At 33.8% G+C, this 25,718-nt stretch overlaps 2 protein-coding genes and 1 pseudogene across 2 annotated transcripts; all 3 read right to left on the bottom strand.

Moving 5' to 3' along the window:
- Positions 1-3,470: 3,470 nt before the first annotated feature.
- Positions 3,471-15,114, bottom strand: LOC148122490 (olfactory receptor 8H1-like; annotated as a pseudogene).
- A 1,790-nt stretch (positions 15,115-16,904) lies between these two features.
- LOC148122489 (olfactory receptor 8H3-like) lies at positions 16,905-17,852 on the bottom strand. Its single transcript, XM_087903833.1, has one exon. It carries the CDS (start codon positions 17,850-17,852, stop codon positions 16,905-16,907), a length of 948 nt encoding a protein of 315 aa, XP_087759959.1.
- Positions 17,853-24,764: 6,912 nt separating this feature from the next.
- LOC148122488 (olfactory receptor 8H1-like) lies at positions 24,765-25,718 on the bottom strand. Its single transcript, XM_087903902.1, has one exon. The coding sequence runs from the start codon at positions 25,716-25,718 to the stop codon at positions 24,765-24,767; it is 954 nt and encodes a 317-aa protein (XP_087760028.1).

Raw genomic sequence — 25,718 nt, 5'->3', positions numbered from 1 at the left:
GTAAGCAAACAGAAATTACAGATGTAAATATCAACAACAGAATCCAAGAGATGAAAGAGAGAATCACAAGCAGTGAAGATACAATAGAGGAAATAGATTCATCTGCCAAAAATGTTTAATCTAAAACCTTCCTGACACAAAACTTTCAGGATTCTGGGACACTGTGAAAGACCAAACCCAAGAATAATAGGAATAAAAGAAGAAGAATCACAGCTCACAGACCTAAAAAAATATACTCAACAAAATCATAGAATAAGAACTTCCTATCCTAAAGAAAGACATACCTATAATGGTACAAAAAGATTACAGAATCCCAAATATATTAGAGTAAATTATATTGCCACATAATAATCAAAGTGCTAACTAAAATGCAGATTAAAGAAACAACATTAAAAACTGCAAAGGAAAAGGGCCAAGTAATATATAAAAACAGACCTATTAGACTACCTGACTTCTCAATGGAGACTTTAAATGACAGATGTTTTGCATTCTCTTAAGAGATTATAGGTGCCAGCCCATACTCTACCCAGCAAAACTTTAATCACCATGTGGAGAAATCAAGATATTTTATGACAAAATCAATTTTTAGCAGTATCTATACACAAATCCAGCCATATAGAAGATATTAGCAGGAAATATCTTCTCCAACCCACACAAGTTAGCTTACCCCTGAAAACACAGGCAATACATAACTTCTCACCAGCAAAACCCAAAAGAATAAACACCACACACACACACACACACACACACACACACACACACACATCCACAACATCAAAATAATAAGTATGATTGTTCTCCACTACGTGTAAATTTACCATAGACAACATAGCAAGAGACAAAGTCCTAGCATTTACATCTTCCCTAACAAGCTGAATGCACTATTGCTTTCTCTTTGCAGTCAATTTCTTAAGCTGTTCTCATGTAGGAGATTTAGTTGTCCATCTCAAGGACTTTCTGTATATCACATCTTTGTTATTCACGTCAACAGTCAAGATACCAAGGAAACTTCTCTTGTTCTTGTGAATTTTTATTAATTTAAATCGTATCCAGAATGTCTTGTCCTCTGTAGAAGAAGAAGCCCAGCTTTGAGCCCATTGTAACACCTTCCCTGGTTTCCATCCTTGTAGTACAGGATGACCCAATTCAGCAGAACTTCCCCTGGTCCTATGCTTTTCAGCAGCTGTATTTGACTAACCAAAGAAGAGGCAGAACAATTTTTTTATACCTCCTATAACTTTTCATCAGGTAGTGAAAAATTTTTAAGACTTTACTATTAAAATCATGTTTTTATGAAGTTCATAGAGGTTCTGAAATATTTTCTATTAGGAGTCAATCAATTTCTTCACTTTTCTGTTTTGTTTTTGCCCAGGCAATGAAACCAAAGGTGAGTAGTAAAAAGCAGGTAATTCCTGTCCTAGATTGCAGAAAAGGAGTTTCCCCAAGTAGAACAGTAATGGCAAGATGCCTACATAGATTGATTAGGTCTCACAATGGAGGACATTTTGCCAATTTTATCTTGTACTCATTCCCCTACTGAATTTATTATACAAAAGATAAGATTTTAGAATAGATTTTTTAGCTCATAAACAAAGTAAAGATTAAAAACCTATATAGAAAAGATTTCTGAATTATTTATAAAATAAAACTAAGTCTTCACCAATTCTCAGAAATGGATTTAGGTGAGAATGTAGAGCCGTATCCTAATGTTGAAATTATGCAATTATTGGCAATTAATGATGACTGGAAAAGAGCCTGTATTATTATTTAGGAGAAATCAGCAACAAATATTCCAAAAGGAAACAATATCTGTTTGTGAAAAGAACAGAACTCTGCTCTACTTGGAGCAACTCCTTTTCGGCTTCAGTTGTTAAGTGCCTTAGACTGTTTAAATCTGAGTCAGCTTGTAAAATTTAACACAAATTACTTAATTCTTGATGAATCAGTCCAACTATAGGGCTCAACAAATTAAAATCTCCCTATAATTTCTGAAAATAGTTAAGAGTATATAATTGATCTCTTCTAATCTGCCCTTTTGTGACTGGATTCTCAGTTTACTTAATTTAAAATGAACATAATTAAGTGAATACACTCTTTGATTCTTTTCAGGAGTTGTTTACAATCCCATTGATATGAAATATTTTGCATTTTAGCAGACATTCCTTTAAGGATACTAATATCAGAGGCAATTATAAAGATATTATGCATATAATGATAATAAATCTATTAAGGGAATTGTTTACAAACTAAGATAGTTGTTGATATAGAAAACAATGACAGAAATTTCAACTATTTAACATTACCCAGGGAAGAATTTTCCTTTGGTATTGTATTGATATTGTTTTACCAGTCTGGGCATTATTATAATTAGGAAGTATAACAGCCAATTTTTCTCCATCTTCTTCCTGAAAAGGAATAGTTTTAAAAAATCCACAAAAAAGAACCACAAAAATAATTTAAACCAACAAACCAACAATTATTATAGATCAATAATAAAGTAATGAATTCCAGGTTGTAAAGACAGATAGGTTGAATTATTCATTTACTGCTTTCAAATCAGTCAATATTTACTATTTGGAAAATTTCTTTTCTTTTACAAATACAGGAAAATTCCAAGGACTTGATGTTTCCTCAATGTGTTTATCATTTAACTGTGTCTGTACTTGATGCTCAAGAGCATGTAATTTGTCTTCAATTCAAGGCCTTTGCTCCACCCACACAGCCTTATTAGCTAACCACTGGCTTCCAACAATGGCGTCTGCTCCAAATTTGGATCGTGATTTCCTGCCTTGTTTTGTTTTTGATTTTGTTTGCTAACATTTTTCCAATACCTATTTTAGGAATGTATCCTAATTTTGGCTCCATTTTATGAATTGTTTCTGAAATTGCAGGAATATCTTATTTGAGCTGTATAACCGAAAATGAATACAATCTATTTTTTGTGAAGCAAGTGGATATTATGTATAAATATTATTTTTTGTCATTTTCAAAAGTCATCTATGTAATCATTAAAACAATCTCTATATTATTTTAGGAGGTAACTTTAGGCAATAGCCATGGAGGATCTTAGTAAAATCTTTAAAAAAGGATCCTTTGCTATAGATCTCAATACACATATGAATGTGACCTGTCAATTATTAACAGTTTGAAATGAATAATTTACCTGCATTTTATTTAGTGAAAAAATAATTTTTATAGAATCTTATCAGTTATAGACTATTTCAATGAATTTTTGCCTTAGCATCCATGTTATTTAATAAGCTACTAACCTGCTCTGTTTCAGCTGTTATGTTTTATAAAATTTAACCAAGAATTTTTAAAAGGATCTTTAAAGAGCAAGTCAAATCTCCTGTAGTTATACATAATCAAGAATGTACCCAATGATATGTGTCAAAATTGTGAGTTTTGCTCACATTTTTATTTATTATGAAAACTCTAACAGTTGTCATGCAACCAGAGAGCTACGAGTCTCAAATGATATTAGTTCTTTTTTTCTTATTGGTAAAAGTCTTTCTTCTTCCTCTATTTCTATCAGAAAGGGCATTTTTAAATTTATCCTTGATGTAGCCTTTACCTAAAGAGTCATTTTACTTTTTGCCTCTCCTGAGATTAGGAAGTAAAATTCCCCATGTCTTTGTCAAATCCTGAAGTCCTCACATACTCTTGATCCCACATTTTAACTCTAGTCCTATAAAGATTGGATCACTCCTTTCTCCAAGCCACAAAACATTGGGCATCAAATTACCCGTATACTGTATTGTTTTGCATTGTACTGAATGATGTTAAAAGAATGAGAGTTACCCCAAATGTAATTTTATGTTATCTGACAGCAGAAAGGAACAGTTTCTGTTAACTGTACCTCAAAACTCTCTTCAGAAGAATGCTTATTGATTGTTCACAAACTTTGTTCTTGGGTACATGTTCCTCATACCAAACTGACCTTGATTTATTGTATATGTTCTGTGAAGGAAATTATCACACCCCTGCAACTTCAGCCCCTGTTTGTAGCAGTATCCAATAATTCAAGTTCTTCAAATGTGCCTGCATCATCTTGTGACTAAATCTTATTGAAGATGAAATTCCTTCAGAAAAAGAGAACTATAATTAACAGAAAACAATCACTGTTCTCTACAATGACTTCTTCAAGGTCTAGTTTCCTTCTGCAAACAACTAATACATTCTCCTGTTACCATACATACAGTGAGAAACAAATTTTTCATTCTAATGTTTATTCTAGACACAATGACTTCATCGGATCCTCACCATAATTATGTCTTGTGTGAATTTGGAGAGAAGGGAACACTGCTATACTGCTGATGGGAATGAAAACTTGTATGACAACTTTGGAAAACAATATGCTAGTTTCTCAGAAAATTGGGAATCAACCTACCTAAAAACCCAGCTATACCACTTTTGGGCATCAGTTCTACTCAAAAAATTACAGACAACTAAGAATCTCCAAGAGAGAAATAGTCTTTCTCAGGAAGATAATAAGAGCTGTTTATTTGTTACCAAATAGTCATACCTAAAACATACATATATATAACATACAGACTGAGCAGGATGCATTTACTTATCTAGGAAAATATACTTATGTTCATATATCTATATTCATGTGAAATGTATATAAATTCATGAAAGAAATAGGCCATTAATTTGAAATACAGCAAGGAAAGGTACATTAGAAGATATGTAGGGATGGATAGAAAGGTGAATGCTAAGTATTTTCTTATCTGACCATTCATGTGGAATTTTGGTAGTACAAGCAGTCTCAAATTTTCTGTTGCAGATTCTACATAACTCACATAACACACTCTCAGGATGTGTAACACCATCACATGGCTGTCTTGTGTTCTGATTTTTTTCCATTTATTTTTATCACAGCCACTTAGATAGACCCTCCTCTGAAGCACTCTGTTGCCTTTTCTTCTTTGCCCCTCCCCCTTTTTCATTTTAAGCAGTTAAGATAAATATTTTCCTCCAAACCTTTAAATATTGTTTCAGTCTACTATAGAAAGGGAAGTATGAGGTACCCAGCTCACCCACCTTTTTGTGACTCTGAATAGCTTACTAGGACTAAACCAATTGGACTGAAGCCTTCTGTGCCTCACCTAACCTCTCTGCTTCACTACCTCTCAGAAAAAAAATTGAAATTTCAGTTATACTTAACATACCTACTAGAACCAACCAATTCTTTGGTTGCTTTCACACATCAAAACTAAAGAGGACTAGGTCTGAATACTGAAAAAAAAATTGATGTGTTCCCTTTTCCAGGAACAGCAGTGTTTTTGGCCCAACAAATCTAAATTGATCAGAGATGGTGACCAACAACAAGAAAAAGACAAAAAAAATTCCAAATAAGATTTATTCACTTATAAAAGGAATTTTGTTACATTGCACTCTGGTTTCTCCTCTTTTTCTCCTTTCTTCTGTTAACTTCATACTTTCTTATTTATCCTTCTTTAAAATATTTTAAAAATTTTAACAATTCTCTTTGCTTCAACTTACTTCCTAAAACCGTGTCTTTTGTTTTTCTTTTGTGATCAATTCAATGTAATCACTGCCATTGGGGCTATTCATTTGAGCTTTTTAGGTTCACAGGTGTGTATTATATTCCAGGCAATGATTTTTTGTTCCCTGAATACATCAGAAACAAATGGTTCAGGGTTAAAGTATAGATCACGCTGAGCTCTTCCTCTCTCAATGCATGAAGACTGAAGAGACCATTTGATGGAAGGCAAGTGAAGACATCCACTGCTGTTATTATATTGTGATCTCAAGAGCTGCATTTTGTCCAGAAATTGCATTTCTCAGCTCTACTCTCAAGATTTTTTTTTAAAAAAATAACTTTGAAAGATCATTAAATTAGATCAAGGACAATGAATAAATAATAAACTATTTGACAATTTGAGAATTATTTTGGTTCCAAAAGGGTTAACAGAAAACATTCCCAAGGGTGTTATAACATGCAGATTTCTGATTTAATAAATTTGTGAAATGTCATATTCAAAACAATGTAAGAAGAGAATAGTGTGCTGACTCCACATTCATGGAAAACACGTGGTGGCAAAGAGATTACAAAATATTAAACATTTTAAAAACAAACTAGCAGTCCATTTACAATTGTCCATAAACAATGGATGAAGAAGGCTGAAGCAAAGGAGGGAGACGGCAGCAGGAATTTCATGTCTGTCTATCATACAGAGACACACGTGCTCACTACAAGACTGAGAAGAACCTGTGCCAGAATATCAACAATTGTCACAGGCTTTCCATTCTGGAAAATGTCAGCTCTGAATTGCAACCAATATTTGTCTGTACCTTAGTTCTCTTATTGATTTACTTTGAACCCAAACTTTGAAAATACAGATTGTATTCCTTTTTAAAAAAATTGTGTTTGTGATTGAGTATAACTGAAAATAATTTCTAAAACATCAGCCAATAGACTTCATATACAAGCAAAATTGCCTCATGTAAACCAATGTGTATTTAATATTAATAACTATCATTAGTGATTGTTTCCTAATACGACGATTTCATACGTTGTCTTAAATCTTTGTTTTGGAATTATTCGTCTCTGTTGCTGACGAAATCTGCTGAATCATATTAGAAAGGATGTCATCTGACTCAGTGATCACTGTGAAAATTGTCTTACTCATTAGATAATGATAAGATTTCTGCAGGGTGGTATTTTACGAACTGTAATCTCATTTTATTTTTTGTATTGGTTGACCAAAAAACAGATAATAAAACCATGTGTATAATAAGTATTCCATTTGCTATTATAAAATGACTTCAACCACATTCCTGGAAATATCCAAGAAATGTTTGTATGATTAAAATTCCACAAAAAATAAAGAAGTAAAACCTTTTGCTTCTTTTTTAGATGGAGATGGCAAGACAATAATAAAAATAAAGGAAAATTAAATTCTTAGCATAATTGTTATCTTAGTTGTTCAGAGTTCTCTCTCTTCTTCATAACTCTATTGACAGCACATTTTACTTCTTTGTTTCTAAGACTATAGAGGAGTGGATTCAGCATGGGGCTTACAATGGTGTAAAACACAGAAGCCACTTGATCCTTTCCCAAGGAGGATTTATTTGACTTTAAATGAGTAAAGATAATGGTACTATAAAATATGGTAACTGCCAGGATATGAGAGGCACAAGTTGAGAAGGCTTTTTGTTTCCCTGAAGTGGAATTAATCTTCAAAATAGTAGAAAGAATGGACATATAAGATGCAGATATTGTGATAAAGGACAACAGTAGTGTGAAACCTGCAAAAATGAATATAATGAATTCAATATTATTTGTGTTGCTGCAAGGCAGGGCTATAAGTGGGGAGGCGTCAAAAAAAAAGTCCTGAATGATATTAGAGTTGCAGAAATCTAATGTAGCCATGCATAATATATTGACAGTAAAATCCAGAGCTCCAAGCACATATGACCCAGTAAGAAGTGTAAGAATCGATTGGACATAACAACTGAATAGTGCAGAGCGTTACAAATAGCTACGTACCTATCATAAGCCATGGAAGACAGAAGGAAACATTCAGTAGCAGCCAAAAGGATGAAAGAGTCCATTTGAGTGATGCAGCCCACGTTGGAAATATTCTTAGTAGAAGTCAGTAGGTTCTCTAAGGTTTTAGGTGTGATGACAGTTGAGTAACTGAGGTCAAGGAATGACAGGTGGGTGAGGAAGAAATACATCGATGTGTGAAGCTGGACATCTAGACGAATGATTAGTATCATGCCTATGTTCCCCAGGATAGTGAGCAGGTATATCAGGAGAAAAATCACAGAGATGACCAGGTGAATCTCCTTGAAATCTGTCAGCCCCATGAGGATGAAATCAGGCTTACGTGTATAATTCCAGGTATTTATTGTGAGCTACTGTAAACTGTTCAGGAATTAAAAGTCATATTTAAGTCGAATGATTGTCAATAAAATACTTTATACATGTTTTAAAATCTCCGTAATTGATTTATGTTGCATCAAATATGATATAGCTTTTTATGGTGTTGCTTTTTAAAAGAAATGTCAAGAAGTTAAGCATGGCATTTGTTAATTATGTAATAAAGATAATGGACTTCTTTACATTTTCAATGAAGAACAAGGTGCAGAGTATTAAATAACTATTTGGGATTTGGTTCAAATGCCTCTTGACTCTCTGTATGTATTCTGACTACAGAACATACTTGTCATTCTGCTTTGTTTTTTACAGTTAGTGTTTGAAAACTAAACTCTTGACTATACAATAAACAAACATTGAAAACCATATCAAGGTTCTATTTGCTCTTCATTTTCTTAAAACATGAATCATCTCTCATTACTAATAAATCTTCCTATTATCCTTTTCCAGAAGTCTTTTGACTGCAATAAGACATATGACTATTCACGAAAAGATTATCTGCCCAAACAGTTCAAAATCAAAGTTCTACTGAAAGTACAGTTTCAAAATATGATGTGTACTTTTAGACTATGATATCATTTGCTGTATATTTTTGTCAGAAATCCTGACAGTCCTTGTGAAAATTCCAATCTTAGTGTGCTGAAACAGTCTTACAGTAAACACCTTGTTTTATTTTAACAGTTCTAATTTCTTATAAATGCCAGAATACTTAGTGTAAATCAAGTTGTTGAGAAACAACCACAGACTGAACTTGCAATATGACATGCCTAAATTTGGACAACTTTCATTTTTTTCCTGAGCTTTCCAAATATCTGAATATTCATTTTCTCTAAAGGGTAAGTGAAGTCAGACAGTCTTATTCAGTCTTATTGAACTAGAACACTCACACTATGAACAACGTGAGTGCTAGTATCTCTAATGAGTCTCACTAGAGCAGTCTGTGCCCTTCCTCTCTATCCAATAATCATACAGAAATTTATAGAAGAGTGCTGAGCATCATGTAGCCCATGGTTGTCCTCGGGGGCCAATCCAATTTTTAAGCAAGTTTGGAATGCCTTTGAGAAAGAATGCTCATCAAGTAATTGAGCCAAAATTTGCATTTTCTCTAGAAGCTCCACAGTGAATCATATAAGCAATTCTTCCCTCTCACGATATATTTGCAATGTAGAGTGTTCATATTCATTCATTTTTTTATCAATTCAGAAGAGAGAGATGTTCACAGTTAAAGGAGTTTTTCAGATTGATTCTATAAAAATAATCTGTGTTGATTAAAAATAATAAGCTACACAATACAATTTCAGCACGCCTCACTTCTACAACCTGCTTAATATTTGTTTTCATTTCATTAAACATGACAGATAAGACACAAAATTAAAATTTATTAACAATTAAAAAGACACATAGTGGTGAAAATCTTACTAAATTTATATGGAAACATGTTATATCTTTCTTAAATGAGAATAAACTGATTTAAAGAATGATTTAAATAAAGCTAAAGATTTTGAAGTTTTTGGGTGGTCTTTAAGAGTGTTAGCAGGCAGTGTGAAGTATGTTGCCTGTAATTCCTAGGCCTTCTCTGACCTCTGTTAAAGCTGCTAGGGCTGTGGGACTTGTATGGAACCCAGGGGAAGACACAGTCTGGAGTTGATGGGTGGAGCTTAAAGTGGTTTAGTATCCAGAGGGTTTAGTCTTACTGGGGTGCCCAGGACCAGCCTGGCCTCCCATAAGGCTGCAGGTTGTGGCGCCTAGTTGGGAGCCCAGAGAAAGAAGTTGACTTATTTTATTTTATGTGTGAGTACTTACATGAGCTTATATGTACTATGAGTTTACACTACCCAAGAAGATTGGAAGAGGGCGTTTGATCCCTTGGAAATAGAGTTATATGCAGTTGTGAGTAGACAAGTGTAAGCTGAGAATCAAGGCCAGGTTTGTTGTAAAACCAGCAAGTACTTTTATCTGCTGAATCACTGTTCCAAGTCTTAATTTAAGCCCTTAGTCTGAGGTCACTACTATTAAGAGAAAACAACCACTGCTGATAACAGGAATGAAATAAGGTATGCCACTATCGGTTTTGTAAACAGGCAGGTATTAGAAAATATTATACATGTTTCTAATACCTTTGATATTTACATAAATAATACAGTTTTAGACATAGCACACAAGAAAAATATAATTTAAATATTCGTGTACCGATTTAGAGCATTCGGTATTTAATGAAAACTACGGCAGAAAAAGGAGGTTTTTTTAGTATAAAAATTCAGTTTTCCAACAGAGTGAAACTGACAGGATATAGAATGGACCCTCTTTCACCATGCAAATGACAGCAGTTAGAGCAGCAGAACCATAGCACCACATGCAACTCTTTGTGACGCACCTTAGGTCAACGCAGGAGAAATGAGGATAAAACAAACCTGTGGGCTACATCCAAGGACATTTTTGACTTTTTGGAGCCAGTCTCGTTCTGGGCTTCTTTGTTGTCCTCTGAAAGTTATTTCCTAATATCCATTCCATCTCCTAAATAATGCTGTTTTAGACCTTTACTTTTCCTTTACCAAGTTCACTTTTCTGTGTGTAAGAAAGTATTGTCTATTTATGTTTAACACATCTACGAAGTTACTGTGAAATTCACACTACCTCTTGCCAGCACATCAGAGAATATTTGATATTAACATAGACTTCTTAGTGTCCTCCATTTATAATATTTATTTGATATTTTATTTCATGTAAACCAGAAATGAATTTGTAGACTGCCAGGTGATCATATGCACAAAAGCTACATGATATAACTGTGATTAGGACCAATGGCAATATGATAGAATTAAAATATAAGGCATTTTGTAACTGGTAGTTTAATGGTGATCATGTTACTTATTCTCTGCCTGAAGCAGACTCATCAGTATAAGAGGCCTACTATACACAGCTAATGTGATGCTGAACTGAGCCTGAAGAATAGTTATTATAGTCACTTACTTAATCATACTAAAATAAAACAAAACACTAAGCATAAGACATAAAATAATACTTCTAATAACTTCTGTGAAATAGAAATGAATCACAGAAAAGGGATGTCATCAGATATCACTTCAAATATACTAAGGAAGGATGATTTCATTAATATAAGAAAAAATATTTCAATTATTTCCATAAAGCAATATTCAATAAAGAAATAAATGAAAAATATCCAATAAATATTTGGACTAACCTTTAGAGAGAAATCATATGACTTCGTACCTTAAAAACTCATATAGCATGACACATTTATTGGATGAGTTTGGGGTAAAGACATCATGTATTACTGTCAATTATAAAGATTGGGCAGTTACTCTACATGTAAACAGAAGATTTATATTTTTGTTAATAAGTTATAAAGCAGAGTCCAAATTTATTCTCAGGACAAATCAATTTAAGCTCACAGAATGGTTAAAAAATCACTAGATATAAAAAAGTTTCAATAATATTATCGAGACTTAGTGTGAACAGCTGTATATGACTACAGAAGCCTGCAAACCCAGGATTTGGAAGATGAAGGAATAAATATCAAAATTCCAAGGTCATTTTGGCAACACAGGTGGTACCACCCTCAACTAACGGGACTCTGTATCAAAACACAAATTAAATCTGCTCTTGAACATGGGGCCTACCTGAATGTATTGTGTTGGATTCACTTAGTCTCATTTCACTTAAGAAAACTTGTCTTCCCTCTCTCAGTAAGTGTAATTTGTGAACAGCTTCTTGGATATTTTATTTTCATTTGCTTTGTTTTAAGAGACAACAAGAACATCAAGTTTGGTGAGTAGGAAAAGGTCAGCTCTGAGGGGAGTTTTAGAAAAATTAGAATGATAAAAAATGTTATATGAAATTCTCAGAGAATAAATAACAACGAAGAAATAAAAAGACAAAGCCAAACTTATCAAGAAATAAATGACTGAGCTTATCAAATAAAATTGTAATTTAATTAGGACTTTTTGTTTGTTTGTTTTTCTATTTCTCAGCTGCCAAGTTCTTAGAACAAAGGTTTTTCTGCCCCAGAGTAACCCAGGTCAGGGATCAGGAACAAATACAGGAGACAGAAGATCAGAAGGAGAGAGAAGGAGAAGGGAGCAACAACAACAACAAGAAAAAAAGTGCAGGAAAATTTTTGTGGGAAGAGAGGCAAAATTATGCCAAGAACTACCTAAGGATAAAGGAGGAGACAGACATGGCCCATGGGCAACTGATGTATAAAGGTAAAATGTGAACTGATGTGTTGGAATGTGGGGTTTAATTATAATTGACAAAGGGGCATTTTATTGCTGAATGTTAATACTTAGCTGAACCTTAGTAATCAGCTTCAAGAGGAGAAGTAGCCAAATAAGATTAGACTTTGGGAGCTAGCTTCACGAATATAGTCTAGTTGCTTTTAGCAAAGCAGAGGGACTGGGGGAGAAAGGCGAGCCCTGCCACAGTCATAGGCTAATGGGAGCTATTTCCCTTCAGGAAGCAAGTTACATCACAAGGGCACTGGGATGAACACTTGCTGCGACTTACATTAAATCTGAAATTTTCATTTCAACCATGGAAGCTTCACATTTGACCCAGGAGACTTTTTTGAATTTCCCATTGCTACATGCCATAACATTTCTTTTGAGGAATATTTTTGTTCTGTAACAACTGATGCTCGTTGTTACTGAAGGATATTTAGTTTACAGTAGATTTGCCAGTTCCATAGCACAGGTAATAAAGAAAAGACCAACAAAAAATTCTGAAACAAATGTATCTCAAATTAAATACAAAGATCTATCTTTTCTTTAAATTTTTTGAGACATGGTCACATTCTTTAATCTGGGCTTGATAATGTAGATCAGGCTAACTTAAATTTATGGAGTTTAATCCTAGCTTCTACTAGGATAAAAGCATGAGCCACCATGCCTTCTCCAAAGATACTTTTGTTTTACGGAAGCACACAGCTAGGCCATATCAGTTGAGATCTGTCATAATTGTGTTAATAACTTAAAATTTTTCATAGTTTTAAAAATAAAGAAAAAGTCTGAAAGTAAACAATGGGTTTCTGGTAATATTTATTTCAAAAAAGAAAAGAACTAAAATACAATTCAAGTTTTTTTGTGGTATTTATTGTGTTTTTCGTTTTTAGAAAAGACTCATCTATGGCTTGAGGAACTATTCTGCTCATCATGGTAAATAGTGAATTAATGAAATGAGAAATTGTCAAATAAATAAAGATAAACCTGAGTGAGTTTGAAATATAAGACATATTCACACATTGTTTCATTATCTATCTCATATTCACTATTTGATATCCAGATAATTTTTCATATTTAAATTCAAATAATCTCATGTATGTATTACTGATTTTATATCCAAACACTGAAGAAATTATTACACAAATTCTAAGTAGAGTCTACGAAGAAGCATCCTGTGGTTTACAATGATGAATACAATGTTGTATGAAAGTCAGTAAGGAAAATTAATAAAGAAAAGCAGATATTTTTGAGATTAGATTGAATGATTCTGAATATATATATATATATATATATATATATATATATATATATATATATATTAAAAGCAAGCTGTGCAGTGATGGCAGGTGCCTTTAATGTCAGCACTCAGGAGACAGAGGCAGGTGGATCTCTGTGATCCAGGACAGCTAGGGCTACAGAGAGAAACTTTGTCTTGAAAAAGACTATATATAATTTTTATTTACTTATTTTTTATAGAGTAATGCATCTACTTGATCTCAAATTCTTTATGTCTGCTGCTGTCACAAAAGGAGAAACACTTTGTTATAAATTTCTTAAACATGAGTCCAGGGATGTGATGAGTGGACAAAATTTCCAAAGGGCAGTGACTTTCTAACATGTGACAGTCAGAAATGTCAAGAAGTGCACTAGGGTATGATGTAAAAAACATTCCCATGAAGAATGCTACAGACATCATCAAGTTTATACTATCAGGCTTCACAGATGATGCTGACCTGGAAGTCTTCTGATTTCTCTTGGTTCTTACCATCTACCTTTTAAGTCCTATAGGCAACCTGGGACTTGTTTTGCTAGTCATTGGAGATTCCAGGTTCCACAAACTGTGTGCTATTTTTTAAGTGTTTTATCTCTCCTAGATGCCTGTTATTCCATAGTTCTAACTAATGGAAGAACTGTTCTAATATCTGACAAAATTGACTTCAGTTCTAAACTAGTAAGAAGAGATAAAGAGCAACAACTCATGTTCAATATAGAAAATACTTTAAAATACTATAATTCTAAACATGTACCAAATATAGGCATAATTAAACTCATACAAGAAGTACTAGTATGCCTAAAACCACACAGAAACTATAACAGGGTGTTATTGAAGAGAGGATTCAATAAACCACTCTAACCCACAATAGTTCATTCAGACAAAAACTAAACAAATACTGGAGTTAAATAATATACTATTTTAAAAGGACTTAAGAGATATCTAGAACACTCTAACTGAATACCAATGGGCACATATTTTTCTCATTAGCTACTGGATCAAGATTGAAAATCCCTTAGTCAGATTACCAAATAAAAATAAATCTTGCATTAAAATGTATAGCAACAAAGGGAGAATCATTAGAAAAGAAGTGTCATTAAACTCTAATATTAATAGAAACACATTTTCCTGAAGAATGGGAATATCGACCTATGGGTTCACGTGGATGGGTATTAGGAATGGGATGAATAAACAGAGAGGATGAGGAAAGAGGGGATGAGGGAGAGAACACAGGGAGAGATCTCTAAACTAAGAGATTTACAGAGGTATTTAGACTTCTAGAGTAGACGCTCCTTAACATATATACACATATGTATGGAATCTTCAAATAACAGACAGAAGGGAGAAGACCCAAGTTAAATATCATTCACCAACAAGTAAAACATCCAGTAACCAGTTCACCTCTAAACACACACTAGCATCAACACAGGTATGAAGAGTACAGCATACACAAGTGATGCTATAATTATTAATCATTGCAAAAGTCTTTCAGTAACAAATAAGGTCATGGTATACAAGCCACAAAGGAGTACATCTTATTTAAATTAAAGGAAAAATGAAATTTGTCATAATCAAAGTTTGACTTTCTGTTCCTTGCTTTAAGTGTGTGGAAAACACTTGCCAGTTACAACAAATTAGTCTGAGTGGTTTACCAAATTGTAACACAGGGCTTGATATTCCAAGTTCATGCCACTCAAAAGTTTCTAACAAAAGGAGAGACAAATTCCATGGTTTTATTTGAATTGGATCATTGATATAACAATTCTAAATTAGAATATAGTTCTTGAGTGGAGTCATAAGGGTTTCAATCAATATATCCTTGGGATATATTAACAAGCACCTGAAGATTCTCAACTATACATTGCTGCCAATGTATCAGATTCCTTGTTAGTAGCCACAATTTGCAAGGTGATAAATTTATGGAAGTAATGGCATTAAATTTTTGTTCCTCAAATCTAAATGCACTAAGCATAGCAAGTTTTCTATAAGATATCTGGGTGGTCCTACCGCTAATTATATATAAAACAAAATTTCAGATGTTATATTTAAACAATGATTTTCATTACCAAAACAAAGAGGGATTTCTTTTATTCCATAGTATAACTTATAATTTTCTTACCCTCCATCACAGGTTGAGTTAGAGCACAATAGTCCTAAGAACCCTGTAGAGAAGAATATTCTTTGACCACCACAGGAATACCAATTAAAAAAGGAGCATAATAAGTATGATTAATCCCATCATGTCAGGGTTCAGAGAATTTTATGGAAATAGAAACATAAAGATTTTAAGGGCCAGTGGGAATGGGAGAGAGACATCAAGAACACAAAGTCTTCCAGACAAAGCAGAACTGATGTACATATGAACTCACAGAGATTGTGGCAGCAAGCACATGTCCTGCAAATGTCTAAGTCAGGTAGGGTCCCAGATCTCAGAGGGTAAATGGGCACAAATTTCATTCTTAAATGAGAAGCTATCTCCAACTGGCAAAAACACTATCTTCAAAGGAAAATTAAATTTCTTTAACAGATTTTCGATTGGTATCAAAATACTTACAAGCCTGTCCCAAGACCACCAAGAGATGACAAATACAAATAAATTCAACTATATTTTTAGAAATATTTTGTATCATGATGTTTAGTCTGGGCATTTTTGGTTTTCACCTTATTGGTCTTTTGTTTATGTATTGTGATTTCTGATTTGCTGTGTGAATCAATGCATGTGTCTCAGTGTTATCTATAATTCTACAGATACTGTTCACCTGTGGGGCAAACAGGTGACTAGAAGTTTTGTAATTATAGAAACAAACATACATGAAAGAAAGGTAAAACCACAAGTTAAGTGAAGGGAAAAGAAGAAAAACGACATAAAACCTGAAATATTATATGACAGACTCAGGGTCAGAAATGATCAAAACCAGTAAATGCATAAACTACAAATGTTTGCAAATCACTACTTCTAATAACAAAATTAAGCTAATTGTAATGTAAAAAAGATTCTAGAAAGCACAGATATCAGAAGATAAATAAATCACGAGTTCTTTTCATAGTACTTATATATAATATAGCAGTTCGTGGAATAGCTTCTGAAAATAGGGGCATTGCATACATATTAGGAGATTTTTAAATGAAGAAAATTTTAATTCTATGTCTAGTAAATACCGTATAATTAATGAAAACAGAAATTCATTGTTAAATATTTGTCTTAGTGTGTCATCTTTTTTGAATGTGAAACGGCTGATAAGTTCCTGCAACACAAGCATAAGGATGTGAGTTCAGGTCCCAGACTAACATAAGGATCCTAGCAGATAAACAGATATGAAAGCCTAGTGCCAGGTAGTAGTGACAGTCACACCCCAGAAGGCTCTGAGCAGTCAGCCTAGCAACAGGTGAGTACTGCCTTCAAAGAATCAACCTGTCTCAAAAGCTAATGTGGAGAACAAGAGAGTAGGAAACAATTTGATTCACTGCTTACCCTCACTCATCTTAACTTCCTGAATCCTTGTCTCTTTTTCATTAATCTAACAACAGCTGCTTTTACTTCTTTGTTCCTGAGACTATAAATGAGTGGGTTCAGCATGGGGATCACAATGGTGTAAAACACAGAAGCTACTTGATCCTTTCCCAGGGAGTAGGACTTACTTGGTTTTAAATAAGTAAAGATCAGAGAACTGTAAAAGACAATGACTCCAAGGAGGTGAGAGGCACAGGTGGAGAAGGCTTTGTGCTTTCCTGAAGTGGAATTGATCTTCAAAATAGTAGAAAGAATGACCACATAGGATGCAGATATTGTGATAAGGGAACCCAGAATGGTGGAACCTGCAAAAATGAATATAATTATTTCAACTCCATTTGTGTCACTGCAGGACAGAGATAAAAGTGGAGATGTGTCACAATAAAAATGATAGATGATGTTGGACTTGCAGAAATGTTGTGTAATCATGGCAAGCACACCAACAGAGGAATCTACAGTTCCAATCATGTAGGATCCAGTGAGCAAGACAAGACAGCATCGTGAAGACATAATGGTAGAATAATGTAAAGGTTTGCAGATAGCTATGTAGCGATCATAGGCCATTGAACAAAGCAGAAGACATTCAGTAGCTGCCAAGAGGATGAAAATGTACAATTGGGTGAAACAACCTATAAAGGAAATGCTCTTGTTTGAAGTCAGCAGGTTCTCTAAGGTTTTTGGTGTGATGGCAGTTGAGTAACTGAGGTCAAGGAATGACAGATGGATGAGGAAGAAATACATCGGAGTGTGAAGCTGACTATCAACACAAATGATCAGCATCATGCCTGTGTTCCCCAGCACAGTGACCATGTATATCAGGAGAAACACCACAGAGAGGACTAACTGGATCTCTTTGGATTCTGTCAGTCCCAACAGGATGAAGTCAGGTTTATTTGTTTGATTCCAGGTGTCCATAGTGAATATCCTTAAATGATAAGAAATCAAAGATAATGTATTGTTTTTAGGATGGCATAGAAATTCTTGTGCATTTTGCCATTGTAGTTTTTATACCTACAGCATATAACAGCAAATAATTCAATTACCAATAATAAGTACAAAGTAACATTTGATAATGTTATAATCTGTAATAAAATGTGCTATAATTAAAAAGACTTGATACTAGTTTAAATAATATCCTTTTATGAATTTAATACACAGGAAATGTTATCATGTATGTGATAATAATTATCCCCTTTTTTATAGACATATAAGACAAAAATTCAGTTAATTTATGTGAACAGAGTAAGAATTCATTTAGAGTTTTGGATTATTGTAAAAATGTAAGATTCCAAAGATGTTAGTCATAATCCTTTTCCTGTAAGTGTAAATGAAATATCACACATTTAGTGAACAAAGATCGAAATCAACTTTAATAAATCATTTTCTACTTTTTCCAATATTATTTAAGTCTAATTGATTTTTACAGAATTATAATAGTTAAGAAAAATAATTATCAATAAAAATGGAGTAAGTTTTGAATATTCCAAACAGTTTTACAATAAAATTGTTCATGAAGTATGAATCATTTCTGGGGTTCTCTCCTTCCACCTATTCTATTTGACACAATCCTGATGTTACCTTTGAAATCACCAAATGGCATGTATACATATCTTTTTAATATAATCTTTATTTTAGTTACTTTAAGTCTTTACAGTTTTAAAAATAGTCACTCTGAGTACCAACCTTGATAGAACAAAAATGAAGTCAAAATACATCCAATAGTATTTGACTGGAAATATTCAATTCCCAATTTTTCTCACAAACGAAAGAAAAAATTTATTTAAGGATTTGAATATGTTAGTCTTAGAGTTTCTGTTTTCCCTTTGACTATTTTTTTTCCATTTTTTGTAAACTCATTTTTAGAACTTTAGAAGTAAATTAGGTTATTCTTGATATTTTTCTCAAGTCTAGGTCAAAATCAAGTTTTATTGGAAGCTATGGCCCAAATTTATTTCATGAACAATTATGAATCTGAGCAGCAGAATATATGTCTTTTGTCTCTAATTCTTAACTCCAGGACAACTCACATAATGTTATGAGCATCATATAATGTGGTCATTCTCAGGAGGAAATTTCTAAGACAGTTTTTTTTTTGGCAAAGATTCAAGGACTGTGGTCAAAGGGCTAATTTAGAAAAGTTTTTGCTTTTCCCTGAGAGCCCACAAAGAGGAAAATAATAACCGTGCTATTTTTTCTGATTTACTACATTTATTTAAATACCCATAAATAAACTAAATTTACACAACACTCTATTCACATCAGGGCATTTTTAAAAACTGTGGCTAGAGGAAATTATGTTTAATTTGAAAATGCTTACTTTGAAAATGAGACTGTGATTATAGAATAGTAAATTTTTCAGAAAGAAAAATTTTAAATTGAAGAAATGGATTCTGCTGGACTTAAAAATGTTAGTTAAAAACAATAGAATATGCCTCCATATATGCACTGATAAGTGTGGTTCTCTCTTCTCATCAAGGAACTTTCCTTTGCAATAGAAAAAAAAATATCATAACAAAAAACTACAATAAAATAATTGCACATTTGAGGAGCCCAGGTCCTACTGATACAGTTACAAAACAACTCTAGCACCTAAGCCTCGTGAATCCCTTGAGAAGAGAGTGAAGAAAGGTTGGTGGAGCCAGAGAAATGAGAATTGGCTGTGAAATGGTATCACTTTAGATGTCAGAAGTGACATTCAAAAACTCTCACCAAAGTAACTGCTGAAACATGAGTTGAAGAATAAACATATGTTGGACAGGGACAGCCATACCACTCCTTGGCATTCACAACCTAAGGTCTTGGCATGACACCACACAGACACCTACTCAATCATTTTTATTATAGCTCTATTGGAAATAACAAGAAAAATAAACACTAAATGTTCTCAAATGTCAGTGGCTAATAAAAATGTGATACATATTCACAATGGGCTACAATTCATCTATATGAAAATGAAATAATAAACTTTGCAGGTAAATGTATGGAACTAGAAAAGATCATGTTGAGAAAGGTAATATAGATCCTGAAAGATGAATCCTTCATGTTCTTTCTCATCTGAGTCTACCAACTCCAAAACATTAGATAATAATATATATCTTTGACTAAAATCCGGAAAGAAAAAAATGAACCATTGAGAGTCTGGGACAGTAAGAAACAATAGATAGGGAAATAGCAGGTTAAAGTGGTCTATTGGGGGCAACAGACTCTAACTGGGGAAGTGTAAAAGGTAAATACTGAAGAAGAATAGGGAGGTAAAATAACAGATGGATACTGAAAATGTCATAAGAAATCATACTTCTAAATATTTACCTAAAACACTTATACAATATGTAAACCTATATAAATAAACATATATATTTAAAATTAAATTTTCTCATCTTGCTAAAAATGCTCCTTTCAATAGCCAAAGGTCGTCTAGCAAAAACTACAACATCAAACACAAGAAGTCATTTGACTTGTTGATCAAAGTTGTCCATGTAACAATCAAATATTAACGTCTATTACTACCATCATTAGTTTCCACTAGATGGGAAATGTCTCTATTGTTGAAGATACCATGCATTTCAGATACAGGACCCCAAAGTCAAGAACTAAAACTGGCCAGAATGGCTTCTCACTGCATAGTAGGTTATATGGTCCTATAAGCTTCTTGCAAGTTTCCAATTAAAGGAAATTACCAAAACTCTTATATACCTATAATATCTGTGAACAACAACAAGTAACAGAATGGCAAAAACAAAATAAGCAAACAAATAAACAAACAAACAAACAAAAAAAGAAACCAAAAAACCAAGGGTGAATTAGTGGCACATGTATCTTGACAGTAACTGAAACCTCTTAAAATTGGTTTTGAAATTGACTCAACAATAATGAACTTATTCCTGGTACGAAACGCCTACAGCTATTCAGATCTAATGAAGTAATGAATTTTCGAGAAACATCTACAAATGAAACTTTAATAAATCAGGATAATTCTTTTTTAAATTTTTATTGCTTTATAAATAATATCATTCAAATTTTCCACCTCCTCCCGTTCTCCCATTTCCCTCCAGTCCTCACTCCCCCGTGCCCCCCCACACACCTGCTTATCCTCTCTCCTCCCGCTCCAGTCCAAAGAGAGGGCAGGGTTCCCTGTCCTGTGAGAAGTCCAAGGCCCTTCCCCCTCCATCCAGGCCTAGGAAGGTGTGCATCCAAACAGACTAAAATCCCCAAAAGCCAGTACATGCAGTAGAATCAAATCTCATTGCCATTATCGTTGGCTTCTCAGTCAGCCCCAGTTGTCAGCCACATTCAGAGAGTCCGGTTTGATCACATGCTCATTAAGTCCCAGTCCAGCTGGCTTTGGTGAGCTCCCTTTAGATCAGGCACATTGTCTCAGTGAGTGGAACAACCCCTCACAGTCCAGACTTCCTTGCTTATCTTCTCCCTCTTTCTGCTCCTCAACTGGACCTTGGAAGCTCAGTCCTCTGCTCTGATGTGAGTCTCTGTCTCTATGTCCATCCATCGCCAGACGAAGGTTCTATGGTGATATTCAAGATAGTCATCAGTGTGGTTATGGGACAAGGCCACTACATCCTAGTTCTTTTTTCTTATATCATCAGATAAGTGTAGAAGTCAAACATGATGATGGAGACTTCTCTTTTCAACAGTTATAGATCTTTCACCAAACAAACAAAAACAAAACAAGCCAATCCTGAATCACCCATTTGGATGCTTTACTAGGGACCAGGCTAGTTCTAGGGATGCAAGGTAAGACATCTCCTACCATGACTAGCACCCATTAAAGCCCATTCAATAACTCAGACTGTATTCCCTTCCTGTGCTCCATATTTAGGCAAACAACTTCTGCTTTACTGGAGACCAGGTTGGGTGTCAGTACCAAAGAATCCCACACCCTGCACTCCATATCCCAGATGACACTTCTAGGACTTACTTTAGCACAGACCAGGCTGATCCTTGGTACCCATGTTAAGGTACTACCCACTGTCAGCTAAAACTGCTTGAAGGCCAATCAACAGCCCCAGACTGCAACCCCGCCCACTGACCCTTATTCCAGTCAGAAACTCCAATAGGTTTTGTAGATGAAAGATCTAGGGACCCAAGGTGATCGTTCTTAAAAACTCCCATCATCCTCTAACAGCAGCATATTCTGTCCCACAGTGTCAGCAGAAAACTTTTGCTTTAACTAATACCAGGTCGATTTTAAGGACCCAAGGTAATACACTAACCAGAGACAGCTAACACTTTCTAGAGCTGACACGAAAGTCGCCAAGAGCAACTCCTCCACTGAGTTCCTTTCACATCCAGCAACTTGGCAGAAAGCTTCTGCTGTACTGGAGGCCATGCCAGACATCTGCATGTTACCCACATATTAATGACACCAAAGATGTGAAGTAAACTGGTAATTGCTGGCCGGTTAGTCTAGCCGTCGTGGTGAGTTCCAGGTTCAGTAAGACACCTTGCCTCAAAATTTCAGATGGAAAGTATAAAGGAGACAACAGTTTAGTTATTAGAGACAGGCCAAAATAATGAGTCAGTGATAATGCATATTTAATTCTTATTTTTAATGTAAACATGAACAAATTGGAAAAGAATATTTGTGGATCCTAAGAAATTCTAAAAAAAAATAATAATTTCCTGTGTGATTTTTTTAGAGTTTAGCCAATATTTAAAAGTGAAAACTAAATTAGAGAAATATATAGATATTTGGTTTTGATTAGATTCAATGATAATTTGACTACATTAACAGTTGTAAAATTATCTTTTTTAAAGTAGAGCATTTGCACTTGACCTAAAACACTTAGAACATTTTAAGAAAAATAACTATATGTAGCTTTGCATTAGCAGTCCATATTGACATACAAACTAATAATCATAAGTTAAACACTTAGAACATTTTAAGAAAAATAACTATATGCAGCTTTGCATTAGCAGTCCATATTGACATACAAACTAATAATCATAAGTTAATCAGATGGTTTATAAGTTTTGAAGTATTCAAAAGAGAGATGAAAAACAAAAATAAAAAGACTTGAAAGCTGAAAACATATTTTCTAAAATAATGTTTAACTGAAAGCAATATAATTCTGATAATTGTTGTAGAATATAATGTTAAAACTATAATAATAGCAGAAATGATAGTACTTTAATGGAAAATATCTATATTGAGAAAATATAAATTTATTGTCAATTTTGTGTTAAAAATCAATTATTACTAGATGCAATAAAAAGTGTCAATGATTGCATAGTATTTTCTATTTCAATTTCAGATTTTTAAAATAAAAAAAGTTTACTGGCAAATAATTGCCAAGCAAATATATACATAAAGACTCTTATTTGCTGTCTTCCCACGATTATTTCTTTCCCATCTCAGTCATTCTGTCTTGTCTCTGTGAGTTTCTTTCCTAAGGATCTTTTTGATCAATTTAATATAATCACTGCCATTGGGGTTATACATTTGAACTTATAGGTTCACAAGTTTGTATTAAATTTTGGCCAATGATTTTCTGCTTCCTGAATACAACAGAAACAAATAGTTCAGGGTTGAAGTTTAGACCACGCTGAGGAATTCCTCTCTCACTGTGTTAAGACTGAGGAGACCATTCGACGGCAGGCAAGTGAAGACATACACTACTGTTATATATCATGGTCTTTCAAGGGTTGCATTTGTCCAGAAATTGCATTTCTCAGCTCTAATCTCAAGAGTTTATTTGTAAATAACTTTGAAAATTATTTAAATTAGATCAAAGATGATGAGTAAATAATAAACTATTCGACAATTTGAGAATGATTTTGTTTCCAAAAGAGTTAACAGAAAACATTCCCAAGAGTATTATAACATGCATATTTCTGACCTGATCAATTTTTGATATGTCATATTCAAAATAATGTAAGAAGAGAATAGTGTGCTGACTCCACATTCATGGAAAACACATGGTAGCAAATGGATTACAAAATATTAGACGTTTTAAAATAGACTATCAGTCCACTTAAAATTGTTCATAAACAATGGATGAAGAAGGCTGAAGCAAAGGATGGAGAAGGCAACAAGAATTTCATGTCTGTCTAGCACACAGAGACAGACGTGCTCATTAGTAGACTAAGAAGAACCTGTGCCAGAATATCAACAATTGTCACAGGCTTTCCATTCAGGAAAATGTCCGTTCTCAATTGCAACCAATATTTGTCTGTTCTTAGTTCTCTTACCTTAGTTCTTTTTAATGATTTACATTAAACCCAAACTTAGAAAATACAGATTGTATTCCTTCTAAGATACATGTTTGTGATTGAGCATAACTAGGTATAATTTCTAAAACATAAGTCAAAAGACTTTATATACAAGCAAAATTGCTTCATGTAAATCAATATGCTTATAATGTTAAAGCTATCATTAGTGATTGTTTCCTCAAATGGACTTCATACATCATCATAAAACATTGTTTTGGAATTATTCTCCTCTGTTGCTGGTGAAATTGAGAATTAAATGATCTGTGAAATTTGTTGCATCATATTAGAAAGGATGCCACCTGACATTGTGGTCACTTTGAAAATTGTCTTATTCATTATGAAATAATAAGATTCTTGCAGGCTAAAATTTTAATAACTGTAATCTCATTTTATTTTTTATATTGGTTTACCAAAAATCAGATAATTAAACCATGTGTATAGCAAGTATTTCATTTGCCATTATAAAATGTACTTTTTGAAACACATACCTAGAAATTGCCAAGAAATGTTTGTATAACTAAAACTCCACAAAATTAGAGAAGTAAAACTTTATTTATTTTTAGATGGAGAGGCCAGGGCAGTAATTCAAATAAAGAAAAATTAAATTCTTAGTGTAATTTTTTTCTTAGGTGTCTTCTTTATAACTCTACTGACAGCACATTTTACTTCTTTGTTCCTAAGACTATAAATGAGTGGATTCAGCATGGGTATGACAATGGTGTAAAACACAGAAGCCACTTGATCGCTTCCCAAGGAGAAAGACTTATTGGACTTTAAATGAGTGAAGATCATGGTCCCATAAAATATGGTGACTGCCAGGATATGAGAGGCACAAGTTGAGAAGGCTTTTTGTTTTCCTAAAGTGGAATTGATCTTCAAAATAGTAGAAAGAATGGACATGTAAGATGCAGATATTGTGATAAGGGACATTAATAGGGTGGAACCAGCAAAAATAAATATAATGAATTCAATATCATGTGTGTTGCTGCAAGACAGGGCTATAAGAGGGGATGTGTCACAAAAAAAGTCCTGGATGACATTAGAGTTGCAGAAATCCAATGTAGCCATACATAACATATTGACAGTGGAATCCAGAGCTCCAAGTACATACGACCCACTAAGAAGGGTACTGCAAAATCGGCTGGACATAACAACGGAATAGTGCAGAGGGTTACAGATAGCTACGTACCTATCATAAGCCATGGAAGACAGAAGGAAACATTCAGTAGCAGCCAAAAGGACGAAAAAGTACATTTGAGTGAAGCAGCCCACATAGGAAATATTCTTAGTAGAAGTCAGTAGGTTCTCTAAGGTTTTAGGTGTGATGACAGTTGAGTAACTGAGGTCAAGGAATGACAGGTGGGTGAGGAAGAAATACATCGGTGTGTGAAGCTGGACATCTAGATGAATGATTAGTATCATGCCTATGTTCCCCAGGATAGTGAGCAGGTATATAAGGAGGAAAATCACAGAGATGACCAGGTGAATCTCCTTGAAATCTGTCAGCCCCATGAGGATGAAATCAGGCTTATGTGTGTAATTCCAGGTGTTCAT

The sequence above is a fragment of the Myodes glareolus genome, chromosome 3 (assembly GCF_982192425.1).
Source record: "Myodes glareolus chromosome 3, mMyoGla1.1, whole genome shotgun sequence".
Lineage (NCBI taxonomy): Eukaryota > Metazoa > Chordata > Mammalia > Rodentia > Cricetidae > Myodes > Myodes glareolus.
This window is presented reverse-complemented; position numbering and strand designations above follow the sequence as displayed.

Bases quoted from the DNA above. Each gene is read 5' to 3' on its own strand.
- LOC148122489 (XM_087903833.1), bottom strand. From the start codon at position 17,852: ATGGACACCTGGAATCAAACAAATAAACCTGACTTCATCCTGTTGGGA.
- LOC148122488 (XM_087903902.1), bottom strand. From the start codon at position 25,718: ATGAACACCTGGAATTACACACATAAGCCTGATTTCATCCTCATGGGG.